This window comes from Heptranchias perlo, chromosome 7 (genome assembly GCF_035084215.1).
Source record: "Heptranchias perlo isolate sHepPer1 chromosome 7, sHepPer1.hap1, whole genome shotgun sequence".
NCBI lineage: Eukaryota > Metazoa > Chordata > Chondrichthyes > Hexanchiformes > Hexanchidae > Heptranchias > Heptranchias perlo.
Genome location: NC_090331.1, coordinates 91163736 through 91186803, shown reverse-complemented (window position 1 = coordinate 91186803; position 23068 = coordinate 91163736). Strand labels below are relative to the sequence as shown.

Genomic DNA, 23068 nt, shown 5'->3' with positions numbered 1-23068 from the left:
ACACCATCCCATCAAACACTCCCAGGGCAGGTACAGCACGGGTTAGATACAGAGTAAAGCTCCCTCTACACTGTCCCATCAAACACTCCCAGGGCAGGTACAGCACGGGTTAGATACAGAGTAAAGCTCCCTCTACACTGTCCCATCAAACACTCTCAGGGCAGGTACAGGACGGGTTAGATACAGAGTAAAGCTCCCTCTACACTGTCCCATCAAACACTCCCAGGGCAGGTACAGCACGGGTTAGATACAGAGTAAAGCTCCCTCTACACCATCCCATCAAACACTCCCAGGGCAGGTACAGCACGGGTTAGATACAGAGTAAAGCTCCCTCTACACCATCCCATCAAACACTCCCAGGGCAGGTACAGCACGGGTTAGATACAGAGTAAAGCTCCCTCTACACTGCCCCATCAAACACTCCCAGGGCAGGCTGCAAAATAAAGCTGTCTTTACTGTGCTGGTTGCTATGTGCAGTAAGATGGTGAACATCTTCTCTTCGAGTAGATATATGTTGCTGCACAGTGACCAGCCTCATTCTTCCCTCACCATGCCTCAGTCACAACCTTAAAATAGTGGCACCAGTGTGAACATTTTTCAGACCAGCCGTCCTGCAGCCTCCCTTGAGTCAGATTACTAATTTGTTGGGAGTCAGGGGCAGTGTTCTCCTGTTGCCAACCAAACTCATCCTACACATGCCAACCCTCTGGGCTGGACTCATACCCAGGCTCCAGAAGAAGCCAGAGTCTAACTGTTAATGTACGATTTATATCAATTAGTGTTAATGTACAATTTATATCGATTAGTGTTAATTGTATTCAGGTGGTTGGTATCAATTGGGGACTCTTGTATACTTTGTATTGGAGAGCTTATCTAGGGTGTGGTGTGTGTGTAAGGGGAATCTCTGTGAATAAAGGCTTGGAAACAACTAAAGACCAGGCTCTACTATCCTATCTTTCACCACATGGCTATCCAATTTGAACATAACCCCACCCCTATTCCAGCCAGTCTTCCTTCCTCAAACACTCTCTTTAACTAAAACTATTTTGAAGTGTAAAAACTTACCAATGGCATCACACTTCCATCGACCTCGGCCTTGCCCGAAGCAGGTGCAGTTCATCAGGTGCCCCTCTTCGTGCCGCTTGTTGAAGGTTTGGTTTACTTCATATGTTACTCCATCCACCATGCACTGATCTGTGGGGGAAAGGGCACAGGCTAGTTCCTTGCAACGTTACATTGAATGATATAGAATTTACAACATATCATTCGGCACAACTGGTCCATGCGGTGTTTATGCTCCACACGAGCCTCCTCCCACCCCTCTTCATCTCACCCTATCAGCATATCCTTCTATTCCTTTCTCCCTCATGTACTTATCTAGCTTCCCCTTAAATGCATCTATGCTATTCACCTCAACCACTCCTTGTGGTAGCAAGTTCCACATTCTTATCACTCTTTGGGTAAAGAAGTTTCTTGTGACTTCCCTATTGGATTTATTAGTGACTATCTTATATTAACGTCTCCTAGTTTTGGACTCCCCCTCAAGTGGAAACATTTTCTCTGTCTACCTTATCAAACCCTTTCATAATCTTAAAGACCACTACAGGTCACCCCTCAGCCTTCTCTTTTGTAGAGAAAAGGGCCCCAGCCTGTTCAATCTTTCCTGATAGAACTGAGAGGTTATAACTATCAGCATTGTAAATCTTTTTTGCACCTTCTCCAATGCCTCTATATCCTTTTTACAATATGGAGACCAGAACTGAGCACGGTACTCCCAAGTGTGGTCTAAACCAAGGTTCTATACAAGTTTAACATAACTTCCCTGCTTTTCAATTCTATCCCTCTAGAAATGAACCCCAGTGCTTGGTTTGCTTTTTTTTAATGGCCTTATTAACCTGCGTCACTACTTTTAGTGATTTGAATCCTGAGATCCCTTTGCTCCTCTATCCCATTTAGACTCTTATTTTCCAAGGAGAATGAGGCCCCCTTATTCTTCCTACCAAAATGCATCACCTCACACTTTTCTATATTGAAATTCATTTGCCAATTACACACCCTTTCTGCAAGTTTATTAATGTCTTCCTCTATTTTGTCGCAGTCCCCCTCGGTATTAACTATACCCCCCATGAGGAGAGAGTACAGGGTCTGAATCAGCATGATGTATGAATGCAAGGTCTATAACATAATCCTTCTAGATATAAAATAGTGTCTGTTGCAGCATGTCTAAATGTTCTGTATCATTTACTGCTCTGTGCGCTGGCACATTGGTTTCACTGCATTCTGGGGTATCTCTGAAATAAGGCACATTATTTTTATATTTATATATTTATTATATATATAAAAAATATATATACATAATATATAATTATAATTGAATTCATTTCTTCCGTCTGGCTGGGATCGCACGTGTGCTGGCAGCCATTCTGTACCTCAGTGCCAAGTAGGCTGAGAATGTCAGAGAGAGAAGGAGAGACAGATAGAGAGACGGAGAGAGAGAGAAACAGACAGACAGATAAAAGGAGAGACAGAGATAGAGAGTAACAGAGACAGAATGACAGAGACAGAGACTGTGACAGACACACACACGTGTGCGCACACAGACATACACACAAGTTCCTAATACGACAAGGTATCAAACCCGCTTTACTGATTGCGATAGCCCATAGACAGTGAACACAACATGAACGAGTGGACTGTCTGCCGTTCAAACCAAGCGGACCGACCTCGAAGCTGAGTGTATGCAATGCAGCTCCATTCGCCGCGGCCATTCCCGTTACAGGTACATCTCATCATGTGACCTAGGTCGTGGCGCTTGTCCCACTGGTCGCCAAGGCGATACATAATCCCTTCCGCGGTAGTGCAAATCTCTTCATGCTCTGGTAAAAGGTGATGGGGAAAAGTGGCAAAGTGAGTACCAGGACAAGTCGAAAGATAAGAGATAAGAGTTACAGTCAAAATCAAACGTAAAGATTCAAAATAGTTAACCATGCATCCATTCACATTGCATGGTCATTGAGACAAATTCGAGAAGTGTACTGCTTTGGTTTAATGCATTACTGTACTTCTCCCAAACTATGGACTTCAAATGCATCAAAACCAGATCAGATTATTTGAGCTCAGTTTAAAATTCGGAAAGCTTTTTTTTGTATGCAATATGCAGTACAGAAGATTAAGGGGTGATCTAATTGAGGTGATTAAAGTATTTGATAGGGTGGAGAGAGAGAAACTATTTCCTCTGGTGGGGGAGTCCAGAACAAGGGGACATATCCTTAAAATTAGAGCTGGCCGTATAGGGGTGATGTCAGGAAGCACTTCTTCACACAAAGGGTGGTGGGAATCTGGAACTCTCTCCCCCAAAAAGCTGTTGAGGCTGGGGGTCAATTGAAAATGTCAAAACTGAGATCGATAGATTTCTGTTAGGTAAGGGTATTAAGGGTTATGGAACCAAGGCGGGTAAATAGAGTTAAGATACAGATCAGCCATGATCTAATTGAATGGTGGAACAGGCTCGAGGGGCTGAATGGACTTACTCCTGTTCCTATATTCCACCAATGTTAATTGGTGAAATTCACAGCACATGCTCCAGAACGGGCTATGCAAAGTGCTTGCTTTGCAAGCCGGTTGGTTCATTCGATTCACTCACAGAAGGTTCACCCATTTGCCAGTCAGCTTTTAATGGTCGTTAAACGGCCAGTGGGACGAGTTGTATCTGGTTAGGTTGAGAGCCTTCATTGCTTGCCGCTCAGCTCGCTCTGTGCAACCATGATGTCCTAGGCTGGGAGAGGGGAGGGTTGGTAAGAGAGACTTTTGGTGGTATGATCCATACCTGCCATTGGACAGAAGCCAAATTTCCCTTCGCCGTCATAGTTTGCAGTTGTCCCGCACCATTTCATGTTGTCCTTTCTTCCATCAGACGTGCACTCGGTATAGTTACGCATGTTGTACAAGAAGGGGAAGTGACACAATGCCCCATTGGAGTTCCCTCCCCGGGTTTGGATAAAAGTGGCTGCTCTCAGCCAAAGGAGGACAAAAAAATAAGGGAAAAAATTGTCAGCCGTTTCGCAGTTTCACTCGGAACAAATTGAAGGCTCCCCCTCCCCAGCCCATCCCCAGCTCTTTACCAAATAAAGTGTACTAGCTAGCGCATCAGTTCTATCTGCTACTGTATTAAACTGATGGGAGCCCCTTTAAGATGGGTTAGGAATCATTATTGCAAAGTTTGCTACATGCTGCTGATAAAAGTACTTGTATTGGCTGACAGACTCTTGGTAGAAATTGGGTGTTATTAAAGATTGCGGCCTACTTTGTAAATTGGGTTTGAGGGTAAATTTCACTAATGCTGGCTTTGGGTCTGGTCCCAGGCCCACCAAGTAGGGTATGTTGGGAACTGCATGTCTGCCATTCCCGTTTTAGGGGTGCACGCTCGGAAAATTTCTCCCCCTTCCCCCATCCCAGCCTCTATTATGTCCCCTCCCCCTCCTAAAACTCCTGCTGGAATACAGCTCCACGGGCGACGATAGCTGCCCTGCTCCTCGGCCCATGTGGCTGGTTCTTCCCGCGTGAGCCCAGACAGTGAGCGTTGACGGGGTAATTTGACCACGGCGGTGGGAGGGCTCGCGGCCAACGCCCACCCCCCCCCCTTATCCTGCCCTCACCCCCACAGACATACGCTTTCCCACCGGTAGGCCACTAGACATCAATCACCCGATGATTCTAGGCAGTTTATTACAGAGCAGGGCCCAGCCCCCACCCTGACTGGGATCACCAGCACGGAATGGCATTTGGGGGTAGTGGGGGGGGGGGGGGCTATCTGGCTCCTGCTCTCACCAAGTGTGTCGGTGGGGGAGCAGCTCACTTCGCAGTTTGTGATTGAATTTTACGATAAAACAGGCAAAGCTAGCAAATTGTGTTTCGAAAGAAAGCTTCAGGGAAAGGCGTCGAACTTACAAGCCTGTTGTCTGCAGAAAGAGTAGGTGCGATCCTTGTTAAAGTCTGTGCTTGTGCTGCACCAATATTTGCCATCTTGCCGTCCATCGGTCGTGCAGGAGTGGTAAGTCTTGCCCATGAAGGTGAATGGAAACGCACAAGGCTCTCCATTGGCATTCCCTCCGTGTGTCTGCATTGCTGATTAACACAACACAATAAAAGAGAAAACTTGCATTTATGTAGTGCCTTTCATGGCCTCAGGATGTCCCAAAGCGCTTTACAGCCAATGAAGCACTTATGAAGTGTAGTCACTGTTGTAATAAGACACGGGGGGGGTGGGGGGGTGGGTGGGATTCATCTTGAGTAGGTGTGCAAAACGAGCAACAGCGAGTCGGCAGCCCCGTTTTGCACTCGGCCAGATTTTTCCTTTCCATTGTGAACTCGGAGCGAAGTGTGACTGAGCCGTTGGCCCACTGGTCACCAAGGGCTCCCGAACACCACTGGTAAATCTCCATCTGAACGCCAAGCTCCAGTGTGTGTCTGTTGGGGAGTGATGAGTCTGATAGATTTGCTGCCGTGCTTGGTATAACATTTCAGGAGCTATTACTGCGTCTGTTTAATGTTTTGATGTGGTTTGTGCAACCAGTCAACTGAAGTCACACTTCATTCTGCTGATGACCAGAGAGGTTTGGCGTCATGATGGCATGGTAACATTAGGTCTCCAAAGGAGGCAAAAGGTTGATATTAAACCAAACTTGACACCAAGATCCAAAACATGACCGTACTGACACCAAGATCCAAAACATGACCGTACTGACACCAAGATCCAAAACATGACCGTACTGACACCAAGATCCAAAACATGACCGTACTGACACCAAGATCCAAAACATGACCGTACTGACACCAAGGTCCAAAACATGACCGTACTGACACCAAGGTCCAAAACATGACCGTACTGACACCAAGGTCCAAAACATGACCGTACTGACACCAAGGTCCAAAACATGACCGTACTGACACCAAGGTCCAAAACATGACCGTACTGACACCAAGGTCCAAAACATGACCGTACTGACACCAAGGTCCAAAACATGACCGTACTGACACCAAGGTCCAAAACATGACCGTACTGACACCAAGGTCCAAAACATGACCGTACTGACACCAAGATCCAAAACATGACCGTACTGACACCAAGATCCAAAACATTATGACAGGAGCACCGAGACCAAACCAAGAGGAGAGAGGAGGTTTAGATGATGTAGGTCCTCTAGGTCCACTTGAGCTCATCCTCCCAGAATAACCAACCATATCCATTATAGTACCAAGTTGCTTCTTAAAAGCACTCAGTGTTCTGACCTCCCATCGCCCGGTTTGCTCCAGCTGATCACCCGTTCGTCCATCTGGGAACATCTGGGAACTGGCGGCCTACTGTTTGAGAACGTAGCAAATTGGCCGACTGAGGACGGATCACAGAGCATAGAATGCAAAGGCTCTGGGCACATCTTGGCTACAATATTAAGAGCTACGCTCAACCTCAAGTCCTGGGATGAAGGATCCCCACCCCAGCAGAGCTACAAAAAGACCGCAGCCACTACTACAATTCTGAAAAGCAGCTATCTTAATGCATTCATCCGTTAGACCAACGTACCTTAAGAATTTTTCAGTTGCTTAATTTCATGGCTGTTAACACTTTTAAGAACCCATTTCCTGCAGGCATTAACCCCCACTCCCCACCAGCCCCTTCCCACCTGTGTAGACCCTCCCCGGCCCAACTCTCCTTGGCCATAGGGAACCCAGGACCGCTGAAGACCAGGAATGCTAGATCCTTAACGTGGGGAACATGTAGCACTTAAACCCAACGAGACCCCTGACCAGTGAAACCCCCTCGACAAGACTGGACCCTGAGCTAGCCGACCACGCCGAAGAACAGGATAACAGACCCTCAGTGTGGGTATCTGCAATTTGTAACCTAGTGTGCATTCTGTAATCAGCAATGACCTAAGAGATTGGGATTTTTTTTAGCAATGTAAAAATGAAGTAAAGAACATACACGTGATATTCACACAAATGACTTATGTAGCTATTGATCAGTGAGGGTAAAAGTGTTTAACACTTACACAATTCGCGACAGCTCACACCATTACCCAAACAAGTGCACAGCATACGAGTACTGCCCTGCATCTTAATCCATTGCATTCCATCACTGTACAAAATACCACCGTCACTGACACACTGGGGTTGGGTTTGGTAAATTGCAGGTTGGAGTTTTTGCTGAACATGAGGGGCAAAACCTAGAAAAGAGGAATTGAGTTTTTTTTTAATGGTTAATAAATAATTATTTTCTTGTTTTAACCTTTACCATCCCAGGAAACAGAAAACGCACCAACAAAATGAGAAACAAAAGACGAACCCTTCGGATCCGTGGAATCAATTGAAATGCTGCAGGAACCCATTTTCTGTCGCTAGTGAGAGCTCACTAGTTACCCCAGTAACCAAGAACCTCTTAGTGGCCAAACTCTGATCCTTTAGCGCTTCCAGGGCAGGTCATTGCATCATTGCTGGGAGCTTGGCCATGAAGAATAAGGTGTTCATGACGTAGCCTGCCTGTTTCTCCGTCCGTCTCGATTAATGGGGCAGAGAAATCAGACGGGCACCAGTCCCAGTATTCTGGCCCGTGATGCTCACAGGGGGATTCTTTCCCCTCCGTTCGGAGAATGGGTTTGCAATCCTTTTTTTAAAAAAAAAGTTACGCCTGTGCCTTCTGCACAATACAGCGGGGACGCAGTTTTTTTTAAAAAATGAGTAATTTTGTGGATGTTTCCACTGGTGAGAGAATCCAAAAAAAATGGTGTAAATTTTTGCACAATCTGATTCAATTAGCGGGGAAAATCGGCTATCACAGCACGCCTGTAATAACTATCCTTTCTACACTGACCAGTCATTTAAACAGTATGGAAGGATGAAAGATTTATGAGCCTGGTTGTAGAGCAACCAATACTTTTGTAAAATGGCTAATGGGTATGTTTGAAACCCTATTTTTACCCATGATTCTGGCATGCGCTCACTCACTTAGAATCGTGGAATCTTACAGTACAGGAGGAGGCCATTTGGCCCATCATGCCTGTGCCAGCTCTTTTGAAGGAGCTATCCAATTAGTCCCACTCCCCTGAGATGTCAAGCATGTTTCCGAATGCAACAATTCCGCATTGTAGGCTCTTTACTATAGGCCCGACCTTGAGAACTCACTTTGCATCGATAGTCCCACACCCTAGTGCGATTCTGCTGGAGTTGCCTTTTAACAAGTCCTTAACAAGCCAAAAGTAATTATCCTCCTCACCCACCCCTCACTTTTCACCGATGTTCCTGAACTCAGTTCTCAAAACAGGGCTAAACACAGGAGAACGGGCTTTTCTTTCCCACAGGAGAACAGTCCTTTCGTCCAATGCTGTGCATTGATTTATTCATGTCCACTTTTTTTGGTTTAAGAAAAAATTAATGATCAGGAAAATAGGGCCCTGGATGTTCTCCTTTAAGAGGCCTATGACTGTAAGCCGACAGATATTGTAGCCAAGAAATTCGATCACGGGGTGTTGTTTGTCGGACACTCCTCTCTGGCGAGCTGCCTCAGGTCGCCCTCTGATTGACCACGTCTCACCGCCGACATGATAATGAGGCCGAAGGCCCAATATCAGGTGGGCCTCGGGCCTATCCATTCAGGCGCAGGGCCCGTTCCCTGCTGCCTGGTTTTGGGCGTGCTTGAATTGCCAGCTCTTTAATTATAATTGATTAGGTTCAACATTAGTACAATAGCTGTATTTAGAAGAGGTTTCAAACCACTGTATTTGTACTAAAAACGTGCACTCATTTTACATACTGCCCACAGAGGGTACTGAGAACCAGCCCCCTGCCCCTACCCCACACTTACCAACAGCCGATGTCAAAGACGCATGGCGTTCACATTCCCACTCCCCACGCCCTTTGCCATTACAAGAGCAGTGAAGTAGGTTTCCCCGGCTGTCTTTCTTGGTCCAGGTGTCTCCAATTCTGTAGGAGGTCCGTGTATCCTGGTCATTGCACCGGTCTGTAACGGGTGGAGAAAAGGAACGATACTGTAACCACATTCAACACCTTGTCAACATCTTGGTTTTGTAAACAACAATTTGCATTTATATAGCGCCTTTAACATGGTAAAACGTTCCAAGGCACTTCACAGGCAAAATTGGCACTTGGCCACCTAAGGAGATATTAGGACAGGTGACCAAAAGCTTGGTCAAAGAGGTAGGTCTTGAAGGAGAAAGTGGTGTCAAAACAGAGAGGTTCAGGGAGGGAATTCCAGAGCTTAGGGCCCAGGCAGCTGAAGATGTGCCCGCTAATGGTGGGGCAAGGGAAGTGGTGGAAGAGGAAGAGATCAGAATTGGAGGAGCGCACGGATCTCGGAGGGTTGTAGGGCTGGAGAAGATTACACAGATAGGGAGGGGCGAGAACTTAGAGGGATTTGAACACAAGGATGAGAGTTTTAAAACTGAGCTGTTACTGGACCAGGAGCCAATGTAGGTCAGCGAGCACAGGGATGATGGGTGTACATTTGGGATTATGCAACTGTGTGGCTGACAAGAAAATTAGATGTTAACCCATGACTACAGGTACAATAGGATTCTTCAATCTATTGCAGTAGAATCATATTGGACCCTTAAAGAGTTTAACACATACAAAGGCAGGGTTTGTGTATTTCTCATCTCCAATTAGACCTTAGGAATATAGGAACAGGAGGAGGCCATTCAGCCCCTCGAGCCTGCACCGCCATTCAATTAGATCATGGCTGATCTGTATCTTAACTCCATTTACCCGCCTTGGTTCCATATCCCTTAATACCCTTACCTAACAAAAATCTATCAATCTTAGTTTTGAAATTTTTAATTGACCCCCAGCCTCAACAGCTTTTTGGGGGAGAGAGTTCCAGATTTCCACTACCCTTTGTGTGAAGAAGTGCTTTCTGATATCACCCCTGAATGGCCCAGCTCTAATTTTGAGGTTATGTCCCCTTGTTCTGGGCTCTCCCACCAGAGGAAATAGTTTCTCTCTATCTACCCTATCAAATCCCGTAATCATCTTAACCACCTCAATTAGAGAGATTGGATTGTATAAACAGCCAGTTCACTAGTTTAAAAGGTTCAAATCAAAGAGTCACAAGGTCGCGTCAAGGCAAAAGCTAGACCTACTCCGCGAGCTGCAGGTGATGCGTCCACTGCCTTCTCCCAGACAGGTGCATTCCATCATCATCCAGCCTTGGTAAGGCCTTTCCCAGGTCTCTCCAACAACATGGGTAGTCCCTGCGACATTGTCGTAGCATCTCTCCGCTGTGTAAACACAAGAAGCAAGATTAGGTTCTGAGAAACGTTAAGACTTTCCTTTTTCCATCTTTCTACCCTTGTCCCTCCTCTCCTGGAGGCAGCGACTTAACACTGGTTCCATGGGTGCTGGCAGCACCTATCTACGTGGCTGAGCCTGGGCAGTGAATGCTAATGGGCTATTCCACCAAGGTAGGGGGGGAACGTCAGCCACCCTAATCTGGTCCTCACCCAATGGCCACACACTTGCACTTCCCAGTCATCAGTGGCTGACCTTTGCCCTTTCCCAGGGACTGAAGTCACTTCTAACAAGTCTATCGCCACCACGGCTAAAATCAGCAACGAGCAGGAATTGAACTCGGGTCCTTCCTGGGTGTGTGCGGCTCAAGTGATGCATTCACTGACTGAGCTATTGCAAAAAAAGAGCATTTTTTTTGCCATCCAACTGTATTCTCTTTGCAAACGGAAGTTTTCGATCTAGTTTTTTTGAAAAGGAACAACAGACTTGCATTTCTATGGCGCCTTTCACAATATCCCAAAGCGCTTTACAGTCAATGAAGTACTTCTGAAGTATAGTAATATAGGAAACGCAGCAGCCAATTTACACACAGCAAGATCCCACAAACAGCAATGAGATAATGACTGGATAATCTGTTTTAGTGATGAGGGATGAATATTGGTCAGGACATTAGGGAGAACTCCCCTGCTCTTCTTCAAATAGTGTCATGGAATCTTTTATGTCCACCTGAGAGGGCAGATGGGGGCCTTGGTTTAACATCTCATCTGAAAGGCAGCACTCCCTCAGTACTGCACTGGAGTGTCAGCTTAGATTATGCGCTCATGTCTCTGGAGTGAGGTTTGAACCTGCAACTTTTATTCACTCTGAGGTAAGAGTGCTACTCACTGAGCCACACCTGACACTATGGTTAAACCATCAGGAGAAAACAGATCTTCACCAACTAATGCATACTGTAGAAATACTTAGGGACCTTGAGCCAGAATGAATGGCCAACTGCACAATACTGGGAAGGGCGGGTTCATTCACTGTACAGTATTGTCCATTAAATGGTCACCTGGCCTCCACTGGACAATATTACCCATACTATGGTCACCTGGCCTCCACTGGACAGTGTTAACCATACTATGGTCACCTGGCCTCCACTGGACAGTGTTAACCATACTATGGTCACCTAGCCTCCACTGGACAGTGTTAACCATACTATGGTCACCTGGCCTCCACTGGACAGTATTACCCATACTATGGTCACCTGGCCTCCACTGGACAGTGTTAACCATACTATGGTCACCTGGCCTCCACTGGACAGTGTTAACCATACTATGGTCACCTGGCCTCCACTGGACAGTGTTAACCATACTATGGTCACCTAGCCTCCACTGGACAGTGTTAACCATACTATGGTCACCTGGCCTCCACTGGACAGTGTTAACCATACTATGGTCACCTAGCCTCCACTGGACAGTGTTAACCATACTATGGTCACCTGGCCTTCACTGGACAGTGTTAACCATACTATGGTCACCTAGCCTCCACTGGACAGTGTTAACCATACTATGGTCACCTAGCCTCCACTGGACAGTGTTAACCATACTATGGTCACCTGGCCTCCACTGGACAGTGTTAACCATACTATGGTCACCTAGCCTCCGCTGGACAGTATTACCCATACTATGGTCACCTAGCCTCCACTGGATAGTGTTAACCATACTATGGACACCTGGCCTTCACTGGAAGTGCTACCCATATGGTCACCTGGCCTTCACTGGACAGTGTTGTCCATCACCTGACCATGTGGCCATCACTGCCTGCCTTCTCTCTGATGTTTGAGTGTACCAGCCTATTCCAACCTGGGATGGAATACATTGCCCAACACTCTTTGAAAATGCAGACAAAAATCCATCCAAATCTAATCTGACCTCAGTGCTGACACCAATCTTGCTATGAGATACAAGCAATTCCAAGGATCTCTTTTAATGATTTATCCTGTCGAGCTTAGCAAAGAGTTTGAAATGCAAGATGCTCATTTTGGCTTCAGGAGCTCAAAGGTTGCCAAGTGTTCCTTCATTAATCACGCAATTTATTCTCTCACAATCTTCAGCTCGATAGTTTTGTACTGAAGGTCAACAATCATTATGAAAGTTGAAAGAGTGTTCATGCTTGGGTTTTAATTCTGATGCAGAACGATCTACCTATTGGTTTGCAGGTCCATTCTCCTTTCCCATTTCCAAGGCAAACGCACTCCAACATATGGCCACCTGTCTCGTGAGGTCTGCGCCAGGTATTACCGATCTTATAGGACTGACCACCTTCATGGCAGCGATCTACAAACACAAGAGAACAAGTGTTGAACGCTTTATAACGATCCTTAAAAAGTTATGTTCCTGGTCAGGGTCCCAAGTTCCACGAGCGTATCGGAAGTATTTATATTCTTGCGGACCGTGCTTTGGTCGATCTACGGTGTGTAGGGGTTTCTTCGCACTGATATAGACCCACACCTGGAAGAGACCAGGGCAGTTGGGCCATGTAAAGACCACCTGCGTTGGCTGTGGAAGGGGCCAATTTTTTTGGAGCAATCAGCAGGCAAACGTAGGTGGGACAAGATGATGGAGGAGGAGGAGGAACCCTGGGGGGTGAGGGGGGGGGTGGGGAGTTTGGAGGGGGAGCCCCGGGGGGAGGGGGAGTTTGGAGGAGGAGCCCCGGGGTGATGGGGAGTTTGGAGGAGGAGCCCCCGGGTGATGGGGAGTTTGGAGGAGTAGCCCCGGGGGGAGGGGGAGTTTGGAGGAGTAGCCCCGGGGGGTGGGGGAGTTTGGAGGAGGAGCCAGGGATGGTGATTATTCCAGGGAGAGATGGGGTTTATCCCACGGAAGAGGGGGCTGTGATTTATTTCAGGGAGTGGCAGGTTTATCCCAGGAGAGAGATGGGGTTCATTGTAATCAAAACCTCACATGCCAACTTCCTTTAACAGGCGAGACCTGGTGCCAAGAGCCTTTTTAAAAATCAAAATCGTTCTACCCTAACCTGGCAATACTTGAGCTGACATTGAGAGTGGAAAATGAGGGAGTTCCCTCCCCGCCTCCCTCCAAAACAAGGTACCCCTCAACTTGACGGGAAAAAAAATTGGAGAAAAGTCCATTGGACAAGTGAACAGAGAATGGAACAAAAGAGATGCTGAAATTAATAGATATTTATGATGATTATAGGTGATTGCCACACTCCAACAGCTCCGTTTCTCTGAGGTGCTGCTTTTTTCTCTCTGTACTCTCTTCCTGGATCTTCCCCGAATATGTACGTACATTTCGAGAATACTCGTCCTGCTCCCCTCCCATCCGGCCCCTTTTAATGCTCCGTGCTCGTTTCCTTACTTGCAATGGTGCAGCTGATCCGTCCTCTGCCAGCTCCGATACAGGTACAGTCCCAGATCATGCCGTCTTTGGGACGTTCCCAAGTTTCACCAACACGTTGCCTGTTCCCAGTGTACTGGTCGAAGCACATCTCCTCCACTGCACCAATCAAAACACAGTCAGGGTCAGCTGATTAATACGAGCCTCTCAGGGGTCCTTTCAACCGAGTAGTGACTCTGTTTCCTGACCCCCACCCCGCCCCAGGTTTCTTCCCCTCCTCTCCCGACGGCACCTTCTGGCTGGGGTACAGTACCATGGGCACTAGTGGTCCTCTGGTACCCCAACCCATTCTCAACGGCTGAGCTTGGCCAAAGAGTGCCAACTGTGGAGGACGTCACAGCCGAGGCCTGTTTGGTCCTCACCTTGACGTCGGGTCGATTAGGAGTGCTGAGGGGAGCTGTACTGGTGCCCCAGCGAGATAAGCGAACTCAGCACAAGAGGGAGTCAAACCTGGAACCTTATGGTCTATGAGGCCCTCACCCACCAGGCCACAGGGGGAGCTGTGACAACATCTGGTCTGTCTTACAGTGCAAGGACACAGAAGGGCACTACAGATATCAAAAAGAAAGACTTACATTTATACAGCGCCTGGTACTGCAACACGCTGGGACCGTACGCTGGCAGCGTAACACGCTGGGACCGTACGCTGGCAGCGTAACACGCTGGGACCGTACGCTGGCAGCGTAACACGCTGGGACCGTACGCTGGCAGCGTAACACGCTGGGACCGTACGCTGGCAGCGTAACACGCTGGGACCGTACGCTGGCAGCGTAACACGCTGGGACCGTACGCTGGCAGCGTAACACGCTGGGACCGTACGCTGGCAGCGTAACACGCTGGGACCGTACGCTGGCAGCGTAACACGCTGGGACCGTACGCTGGCAGCGTAACACGCTGGGACCGTACGCTGGCAGCGTAACACGCTGGGACCGTACGCTGGCAGCGTAACACGCTGGGACCGTACGCTGGCAGCGTAACACGCTGGGACCGTACGCTGGCAGCGTAACACGCTGGGACCGTACGCTGGCAGCGTAACACGCTGGGACCGTACGCTGGCAGCGTAACACGCTGGGACCGTACGCTGGCAGCGTAACACGCTGGGACCGTACGCTGGCAGCGTAACACGCTGGGACCGTACGCTGGCAGCGTAACACGCTGGGACCGTACGCTGGCAGCGTAACACGCTGGGACCGTACGCTGGCAGCGTAACACGCTGGGACCGTACGCTGGCAGCGTAACACGCTGGGACCGTACGCTGGCAGCGTAACACGCTGGGACCGTACGCTGGCAGCGTAACACGCTGGGACCGTACGCTGGCAGCGTAACACGCTGGGACCGTACGCTGGCAGCGTAACACGCTGGGACCGTACGCTGGCAGCGTAACACGCTGGGACCGTACGCTGGCAGCGTAACACGCTGGGACCGTACGCTGGCAGCGTAACACGCTGGGACCGTACGCTGGCAGCGTAACACGCTGGGACCGTACGCTGGCAGCGTAACACGCTGGGACCGTACGCTGGCAGCGTAACACGCTGGGACCGTACGCTGGCAGCGTAACACTCTGGGACCGTACGCTGGCAGCGTAACACTCTGGGACCGTACGCTGGCAGCGTAACACTCTGGGACCGTACGCTGGCAGCGTAACACTCTGGGACCGTACGCTGGCAGCGTAACACTCTGGGACCGTACGCTGGCAGCGTAACACTCTGGGACCGTACGCTGGCAGCGTAACACTCTGGGACCGTACGCTGGCAGCGTAACACTCTGGGACCGTACGCTGGCAGCGTAACACTCTGGGAGCGTAACACTCTGGGACCGTACGCTGGGACCGTACGCTGGCAGCGTAACACTCTGGGACCGTACGCTGGCAGCGCAACACTCTGGTACTTTTTTTATTAGTTCATGGGATGTGGGCGTCGCTGGCGAGGCCAGCATTTATTGCCCATCCCTAATTGCCCTCGAGAAGGTGGTGGTGAGCCGCCTTCTTGAACCGCTGCAGTCCGTGTGGTGACGGTTCTCCCACAGTGCTGTTAGGAAGGGAGTTCCAGGATTTTGACCCAGCGACGATGAAGGAACGGTGATATATTTCCAAGTCGGGATGGTGTGTGACTTGGAGGGGAACGTGCAGGTGGTGTTGTTCCCATGTACCTGCTGCTCTTGTCCTTCTAGGTGGTAGAGGTCGCGGGTTTGGGAGGTGCTGTCGAAGAAGCCTTGGCGAGTTGCTGCAGTGCATCCTGTGGATGGTACACACTGCAGGCACAGTGCACCGGTGGTGAAGTGAGTGAATGTTTAGGGTGGTGGATGGGGTGCCAATCAAGCGGGCTGCTTTGTCCTGGATGGTGTCGAGCTTCTTGAGTGTTGTTGGAGCTGCACTCATCCCGGCAAGTGGAGAGTATTCCATCACACTCCTGATTTGTGCCTTGTAGATGGTGGAAAGGCTTTGGGGAGTCAGCAGGTGAGTCACTCACCGCAGAATACCCAGCCTCTGACCTGCTCTTGTAGCCACAGTATTTATATGGCTGGTCCAGTTAAGTTTCTGGTCCATGGTGACCCCCAGGATGTTGATGGTGGGGGATTCGGCGATGGTAATGCCGTTGAATGTCAAGGGGAGGTGGTTAGACTCTCTCCTTTTGGAGATGGTCATTGCCTGGCACTTGTCTGGCATGAATGTTACTTGCCACTTATCAGCCCAAGCCTGGACAGGTCTTGCTGCATGCGGGCACGGACTGCTTCATTATCTGAGGAGTTGGGAATGGAACTGAACACTGTGCAGTCATCAGCGAACATCCCCATTCCTGTGGCACGCTGGGACCTAACGCTGGCAGCGTGGCACGCTGGGACCATACGCTGGCAGCGTGGCACGCTGGGACCATACGCTGGCGCAGTGACACGCTGGGACCATACGCTGGCGCAGTGACACGCTGGGACCATACGCTGGCGCAGTGACACGCTGGGACCATACGCTGGCGCAGTGACACGCTGGGACCATACGCTGGCAGCGTGGCACGCTGGGACCATACGCTGGCGCAGTGACACGCTGGGACCATACGCTGGCAGCGTGGCACGCTGGGACCATACGCTGGCAGCGTGGCACGCTGGGACCATACGCTGGCAGCGTGGCACGCTGGGACCATACGCTGGCAGCGTGGCACGCTGGGACCATACGCTGGCAGCGTGGCACGCTGGGACCATACGCTGGCAGCGTGGCACGCTGGGACCATACGCTGGCAGCGTGGCACGCTGGGACCATACGCTGGCAGCGTGGCACGCTGGGACCATACGCTGGCAGCGTGGCACGCTGGGACCATACGCTGGCAGCGTGGCACGCTGGGACCATACGCTGGCAGCGTGGCACGCTGGGACCATACGCTGGCAGCGTGGCACGCTGGGACCATACGCTGGCAGCGTGGCACGCTGGGACCATACGCTGGCAGCGTGGCACGCTGGGACCATACGCTGGCAGCGTGGCACGCTGGGACCATACGCTGGCAGCGTGGCACGCTGGGACCATACGCTGGCAGCGTGGCACGCTGGGACCATACGCTGGCAGCGTGGCACGCTGGGACCATACGCTGGCAGCGTGGCACGCTGGGACCATACGCTGGCAGCGTGGCACGCTGGGACCATACGCTGGCAGCGTGGCACGCTGGGACCATACGCTGGCAGCGTGGCACGCTGGGACCATACGCTGGCAGCGTGGCACGCTGGGACCATACGCTGGCAGCGTGGCACGCTGGGACCATACGCTGGCAGCGTGGCACGCTGGGACCATACGCTGGCAGCGTGGCACGCTGGGACCATACGCTGGCAGCGTGGCACGCTGGGACCATACGCTGGCAGCGTGGCACGCTGGGACCATACGCTGGCAGCGTGGCACGCTGGGACCATACGCTGGCAGCGTGGCACGCTGGGACCATACGCTGGCAGCGTGGCACGCTGGGACCATACGCTGGCAGCGTGGCACGCTGGGACCATACGCTGGCAGCGTGGCACGCTGGGACCATACGCTGGCAGCGTGGCACGCTGGGACCATACGCTGGCAGCGTGGCACGCTGGGACCATACGCTGGCAGCGTGGCACGCTGGGACCATACGCTGGCAGCGTGGCACGCTGGGACCATACGCTGGCAGCGTGGCACGCTGGGACCATACGCTGGCAGCGTGGCACGCTGGGACCATACGCTGGCAGCGTGGCACGCTGGGACCATACGCTGGCAGCGTGGCACGCTGGGACCATACGCTGGCAGCGTGGCACGCTGGGACCATACGCTGGCAGCGTGGCACGCTGGGACCATACGCTGGCAGCGTGGCACGCTGGGACCATACGCTGGCAGCGTGGCACGCTGGGACCATACGCTGGCAGCGTGGCACGCTGGGACCATACGCTGGCAGCGTGGCACGCTGGGACCATACGCTGGCAGCGTGGCACGCTGGGACCATACGCTGGCAGCGTGGCACGCTGGGACCATACGCTGGCAGCGTGGCACGCTGGGACCATACGCTGGCACAGTGACACGCTGGGACCATACGCTGGCACAGTGACACGCTGGGACCATACGCTGGCACAGTGACACGCTGGGACCATACGCTGGCACAGTGACACGCTGGGACCATACGCTGGCACAGTGACACGCTGGGACCATACGCTGGCACAGTGACACGCTGGGACCATACGCTGGCACAGTGACACGCTGGGACCATACGCTGGCACAGTGACACGCTGGGACCATACGCTGGCACAGTGACACGCTGGGACCATACGCTGGCACAGTGACACGCTGGGACCATACGCTGGCACAGTGACACGCTGGGACCATACGCTGGCACAGTGACACGCTGGGACCATACGCTGGCACAGTGACACGCTGGGACCATACGCTGGCACAGTGACACGCTGGGACCATACGCTGGCACAGTGACACGCTGGGACCATACGCTGGCACAGTGACACGCTGGGACCATACGCTGGCACAGTGACACGCTGGGACCATACGCTGGCACAGTGACACGCTGGGACCATACGCTGGCACAGTGACACGCTGGGACCATACGCTGGCACAGTGACACGCTGGGACCATACGCTGGCACAGTGACACGCTGGGACCATACGCTGGCACAGTGACACGCTGGGACCATACGCTGGCACAGTGACACGCTGGGACCATACGCTGGCACAGTGACACGCTGGGACCATACGCTGGTACAGTGACACGCTGGGACCATACGCTGGTACAGTGACACGCTGGGACCATACGCTGGTACAGTGACACGCTGGGACCATACGCTGGTACAGTAACACACTGGGACCATACGCTGGTACAGTAACACACTGGGACCATACGCTGGTACAGTGACACACTGGGTCCATGGGCTGGTGCAGTAACACAGTGTTCAAATCAAGCTGTAAAATGGAGGAAGCATTTCTTTTTACATCTTTTGCACCTTTGCACAGTTATAAGTGGTCTTAACGGATCTGCCGGGTTTACTCCGGACTTTGGTCTCCGTGAGGCCAGTTAACACCTGCGTGCCAAATTGCCCCGATATAAAAGCAGCTCTATATAGATCAGGGCAGGTCTGGGGTTCGATCCCTTAACTGCCCTGAGTTGATGAGCTATGGATATGGAAGGGCCACTACAATCATCCGAGTTTTGGAAGGGGACATTCGTGGCTTCTGATCCCTATCCAGCTGCCCCGATGGATACGCGGCTAACGGGATAGGATGCAGCTGTGATGGCCTCCACAGTCGAATAGCCTGCCACCATTCAGGGTCAAAGTTTACGCATGAAGATCAGGTACATCACTAGGCACCCAGTGACTTACCGTCAGGTTTTGATTCACAGTTCCAGCCTCGACCTGCCCCGTAACAGGTACAGATCATCACCCGGCCCAGGTAAGTGCGCTCCCATTGCTGGTTGACCTGGTAAACCTTACCATTGTCGAAACAATAATCTAAACAGAGAGAGGAAAAAAAAACAAACACACACATATCAAATCAAATGGTTCCCAAAAGACCAAACGCATTACAGGACTAAAAACACTGCAAACACTCAGCACTACAGTCTGTGTGGGTGGAGAGAAGAGTCGAGTTTGCGTTTCAGATGTGTAGCCTTGGTTTTCATGGAGGGTTCACACATGAAACATTACCTCATCTGTTCTATTCCCAGATGCCTTTTTCCAAAAAACTGGGTCATCCCAGTGTCATCAAACCCCAACCTTTTTTTAAAAAAAGGAGCACAAGTAATAAACATAACCAGAAAATAAACTTTCAACCAAACAAAAGGAAACTTATAAAACTAAATCAGAATATTATTTCTCTCCACAGATGCTGACTGACCTGCTGAATGTTTCCGGAATTCTCTCTTTCCGTTTCGGATTTCTAGCACCCTAACCCTAATGCAGTAATATTTTTTTTCTCTATTTCAGCATTATTTAATTGATTAAACTTCTTGAGAATAGCTCAAAAGACAGTTTCTCATCCTAGCCATACTTGCAGCTCAGTTACACAGCCAACTGGTCATTTTAAACTTGCTTCAGTCGGTCTCTCCCTCTCTCCAATGTCTCGGAGAGTAACCGAGTCGTGAGCTGCTTTTGTGTTGTGTGTTTGCTATGCTGAGATGCATCTCTCTCCCATCGCACTAAACAAACCCACAGAGTAAACTTGCCCAAGGCCGGCCGCCAGTCTTAGTGGATCCGCCAGGTTTACTCCGGAGTTTGGTCTCCGTGAGGCCAGTTAACACCCGCGCACCAAATTGCCCCGATATAAAAGCAGCTCTATATAGATCAGGGTGGGTCCGGGGTTCGATCCCTTAACTGCCCTGAGTCGATCAGCTTTGGATATGGAAGGGCCACTACAATCATCCGAGTTTCGGAAGGGAGCATTCGTGGCTTCTGATCCCTATCCAGCTGCCCCGATGGACGCGCGGCCAACGGGATAGGATTCAGCCGCGATGGCCTCCGCAGTCGAATAGCCGGTCACTGTTCAGGGTCAAGGCTTACACGTGAAGAATGACTGCTTGGGCGAGGCAGCACGGGGGAGGAAGCAAAAAGACTCCCAACATAAAAGTCTCTTCTTCGGATTCTTATCCAAGATACCAGGACAAAGATTACAATAACCCACCCCACCCCCCCCCAATAAGGGAAAGACGCAACTGTATATATAAAAAAAGCAAAATATCGCAGCTGCTGGAGATTTGAAATAAACACAGAAAAAAAAGCTGGAAACACTCAGCGGGTCAGGCAGCATCTGTGAAGAGAGAGGGCGGAGGGAGAGGGAGATAGTTCGAGGGTCCTTTGTCAAGATTGTCCTTAAACTGAGCAGTGGAAACTTAAATATGGTTGAAATTAAAGGCGAGACTGTTGAGGGGGTCCAGAATGTAACAGGGATACACTCTTTCATCCTCCAAAAAAAACAAATAAACTGATGAACAAAAACCAGCTACACATTGGATTAGCCCCCTGTGCTGCGACCCAGGTTCTGCTCTGAATTAATCATAGGACCATCCTGCACAGAGGAGGCCATTCGGCCCATTGTACCTGTGCCGGCTCTTTAAAAGAGCTCTTTTAATAATGCACTCTAAATCCACCACGGATGGCATCTCAACGCGATATACTCATTTATAAAGGCAAGATTGGCTTATCAAACAACGGTCTTCTCAAACTGCAATATAAACATTTCAGGGGTTATAATACAAGTTTTAAAACATTTTAGGGGTTATAATACAAGTTTTAAAACATTTTAGGGGTTATAATACAAGTTTTAAAACATTTTAGGGGTTATAATACAAGTTTTAAAACATTTTAGGGGTTATAATACAAGTTTTAAAACATTTCAGGGGTTATAATACAAGTTTTAAAACATTTCAGGGGTTATAATACAAGTTTTAAAACATTTCAGGGGTTATAATACAAGTTTTAAAACATTTTAGGGGTTATAATACAAGTTTAGAAAACGTTTATTTTTTTTGGAGGACTTACTTTGGTTTTGGGTATTGGCATCGTACGGGTTTGGAGTTTGCCTCTTATCTTTGGTGCTCTGGCCACTGGCCGCACTCAGGCACACGACCAGCAGGAACCCCCCGAGCGAGGAGTGGCGCATCTTCCAAGCACCGTCTGCCGTTACAGCTCACTCAAGACACCCACAAGCCAGCGGAGTTCCCCCTTTATTTAAACGAGCGGAGAGACAGCGGGCACTGGCACAAGGGCGGGGCGGGGCGGGGGAAGGGGGTTTAGGCAAGGGCACAGGGAGAGAGGGTGTCACAGCTACAAATCCCAACCAACCCCCCTCACTACACCTTCGGCCAGTGAGTGAACGAGTGGCTGTCTCTCCAGCCCTCTTATAACATTCTCCACCCCATGCCCCACCAGCCAGGGAGGATGGGTGGAGTCTCAGGAAGGAGGGGGGGGGGGGGAGGGAGAGGGGTCGTCACTTGGCCCACATCAATAATATTTACAAGTCTGTCTCTGACATCACTGGGGGAATTATTGGCACTTTGAAAAAAAACGTTGTTCAGACACTGATCAGACAAAGGCGTCTCTCTTAAAGGGGCACTGCATCCTTCAGACAACTCCCATCACACCAGAACCATCTCCAAATAAAAAAGAAACACATTGTACAAAATGAATCATTGCTCGTCTGCAAAGACGGGTAAATAATGCCAATATATTTCATATATATATATATGAACAGATTTCATTTAACTTTCCGCTTCTTACCAGCTGTTTACTTGTGGCTCACTTTATTTAAAGGTAATACTTGAAAGAATTTAAGACTTGGCAGATTATTACTGGGAGGTGTTGAAAGAATATATTTTATAAAGGAGCGCCTTCTAACCACTGGATAGCAAGTTCTGTTCAGTTCGGAGCCGAGTGTGCGTTTCAATCTCAACCGATGAGCAAAGGAAGCGAGTCTGCGAACCGCTTTAACATCGCGAAAAGAGGTTTGATTTATTTTGCAGCAAGTCTAGAGTCTGAAGACAAAGACTTTATCAGATCTGCATACATTTTGCACAATGCATATATATATAAATATAAAATACATATCTGTGCAAAATGTTTGCAGATCTAATAAAGCCTTTGTGGTGAGACTTTAAAGTTTATATGGAAATGGTTCTTAGGAGGGTGGGGGGGGGGACTGGAGACAAAAGGGCCGGAGGGTGGGGGGAGGGGGTTACAGACAAGAGCCGAGACAGACTCAGATTTCATACTGAACCGGTAACCACTTTCCCGCCGCTTACGTGCAATAGCCCCTTACTATTAGGAAGTTTGAGCCAGACACTGAATCACTAAACTCATTCTCGGAATAGTTGCACTCTTTAAAAGTAAGACCGTTTATTTATTTTTTTGCAAATCCATGTGGTTTTGATGCACATC

The 23068-nt window shown here is 50.0% G+C and overlaps 1 protein-coding gene across 4 annotated transcripts in view; it reads right to left on the bottom strand.

Annotated features, from left to right (window-relative positions):
- Nucleotides 1-22010, bottom strand: part of LOC137323958 (fibronectin-like) — a 98716-nt gene extending 76706 nt beyond the window's left edge. For all 4 annotated transcript variants that reach the window (XM_067988109.1, XM_067988110.1, XM_067988111.1 and 1 more), the window contains exons 1-11: nt 21674-22010; nt 19520-19648; nt 13662-13799; nt 12489-12620; nt 10152-10289; nt 8858-9013; nt 7050-7223; nt 4948-5124; nt 3827-4006; nt 2724-2876; nt 1066-1194 (exon numbers count right to left, since the gene is read on the bottom strand). In XM_067988109.1, the coding sequence (XP_067844210.1) occupies nt 1066-1194; nt 2724-2876; nt 3827-4006; nt 4948-5124; nt 7050-7223; nt 8858-9013; nt 10152-10289; nt 12489-12620; nt 13662-13799; nt 19520-19648; nt 21674-21794 (1627 nt within the window). In that variant the 5' untranslated portion in view covers nt 21795-22010. The remainder of the gene's footprint in view (nt 1-1065; nt 1195-2723; nt 2877-3826; nt 4007-4947; nt 5125-7049; nt 7224-8857; nt 9014-10151; nt 10290-12488; nt 12621-13661; nt 13800-19519; nt 19649-21673) is intronic.
- Between the last annotated feature and the right edge of the window lie 1058 nt (nt 22011-23068).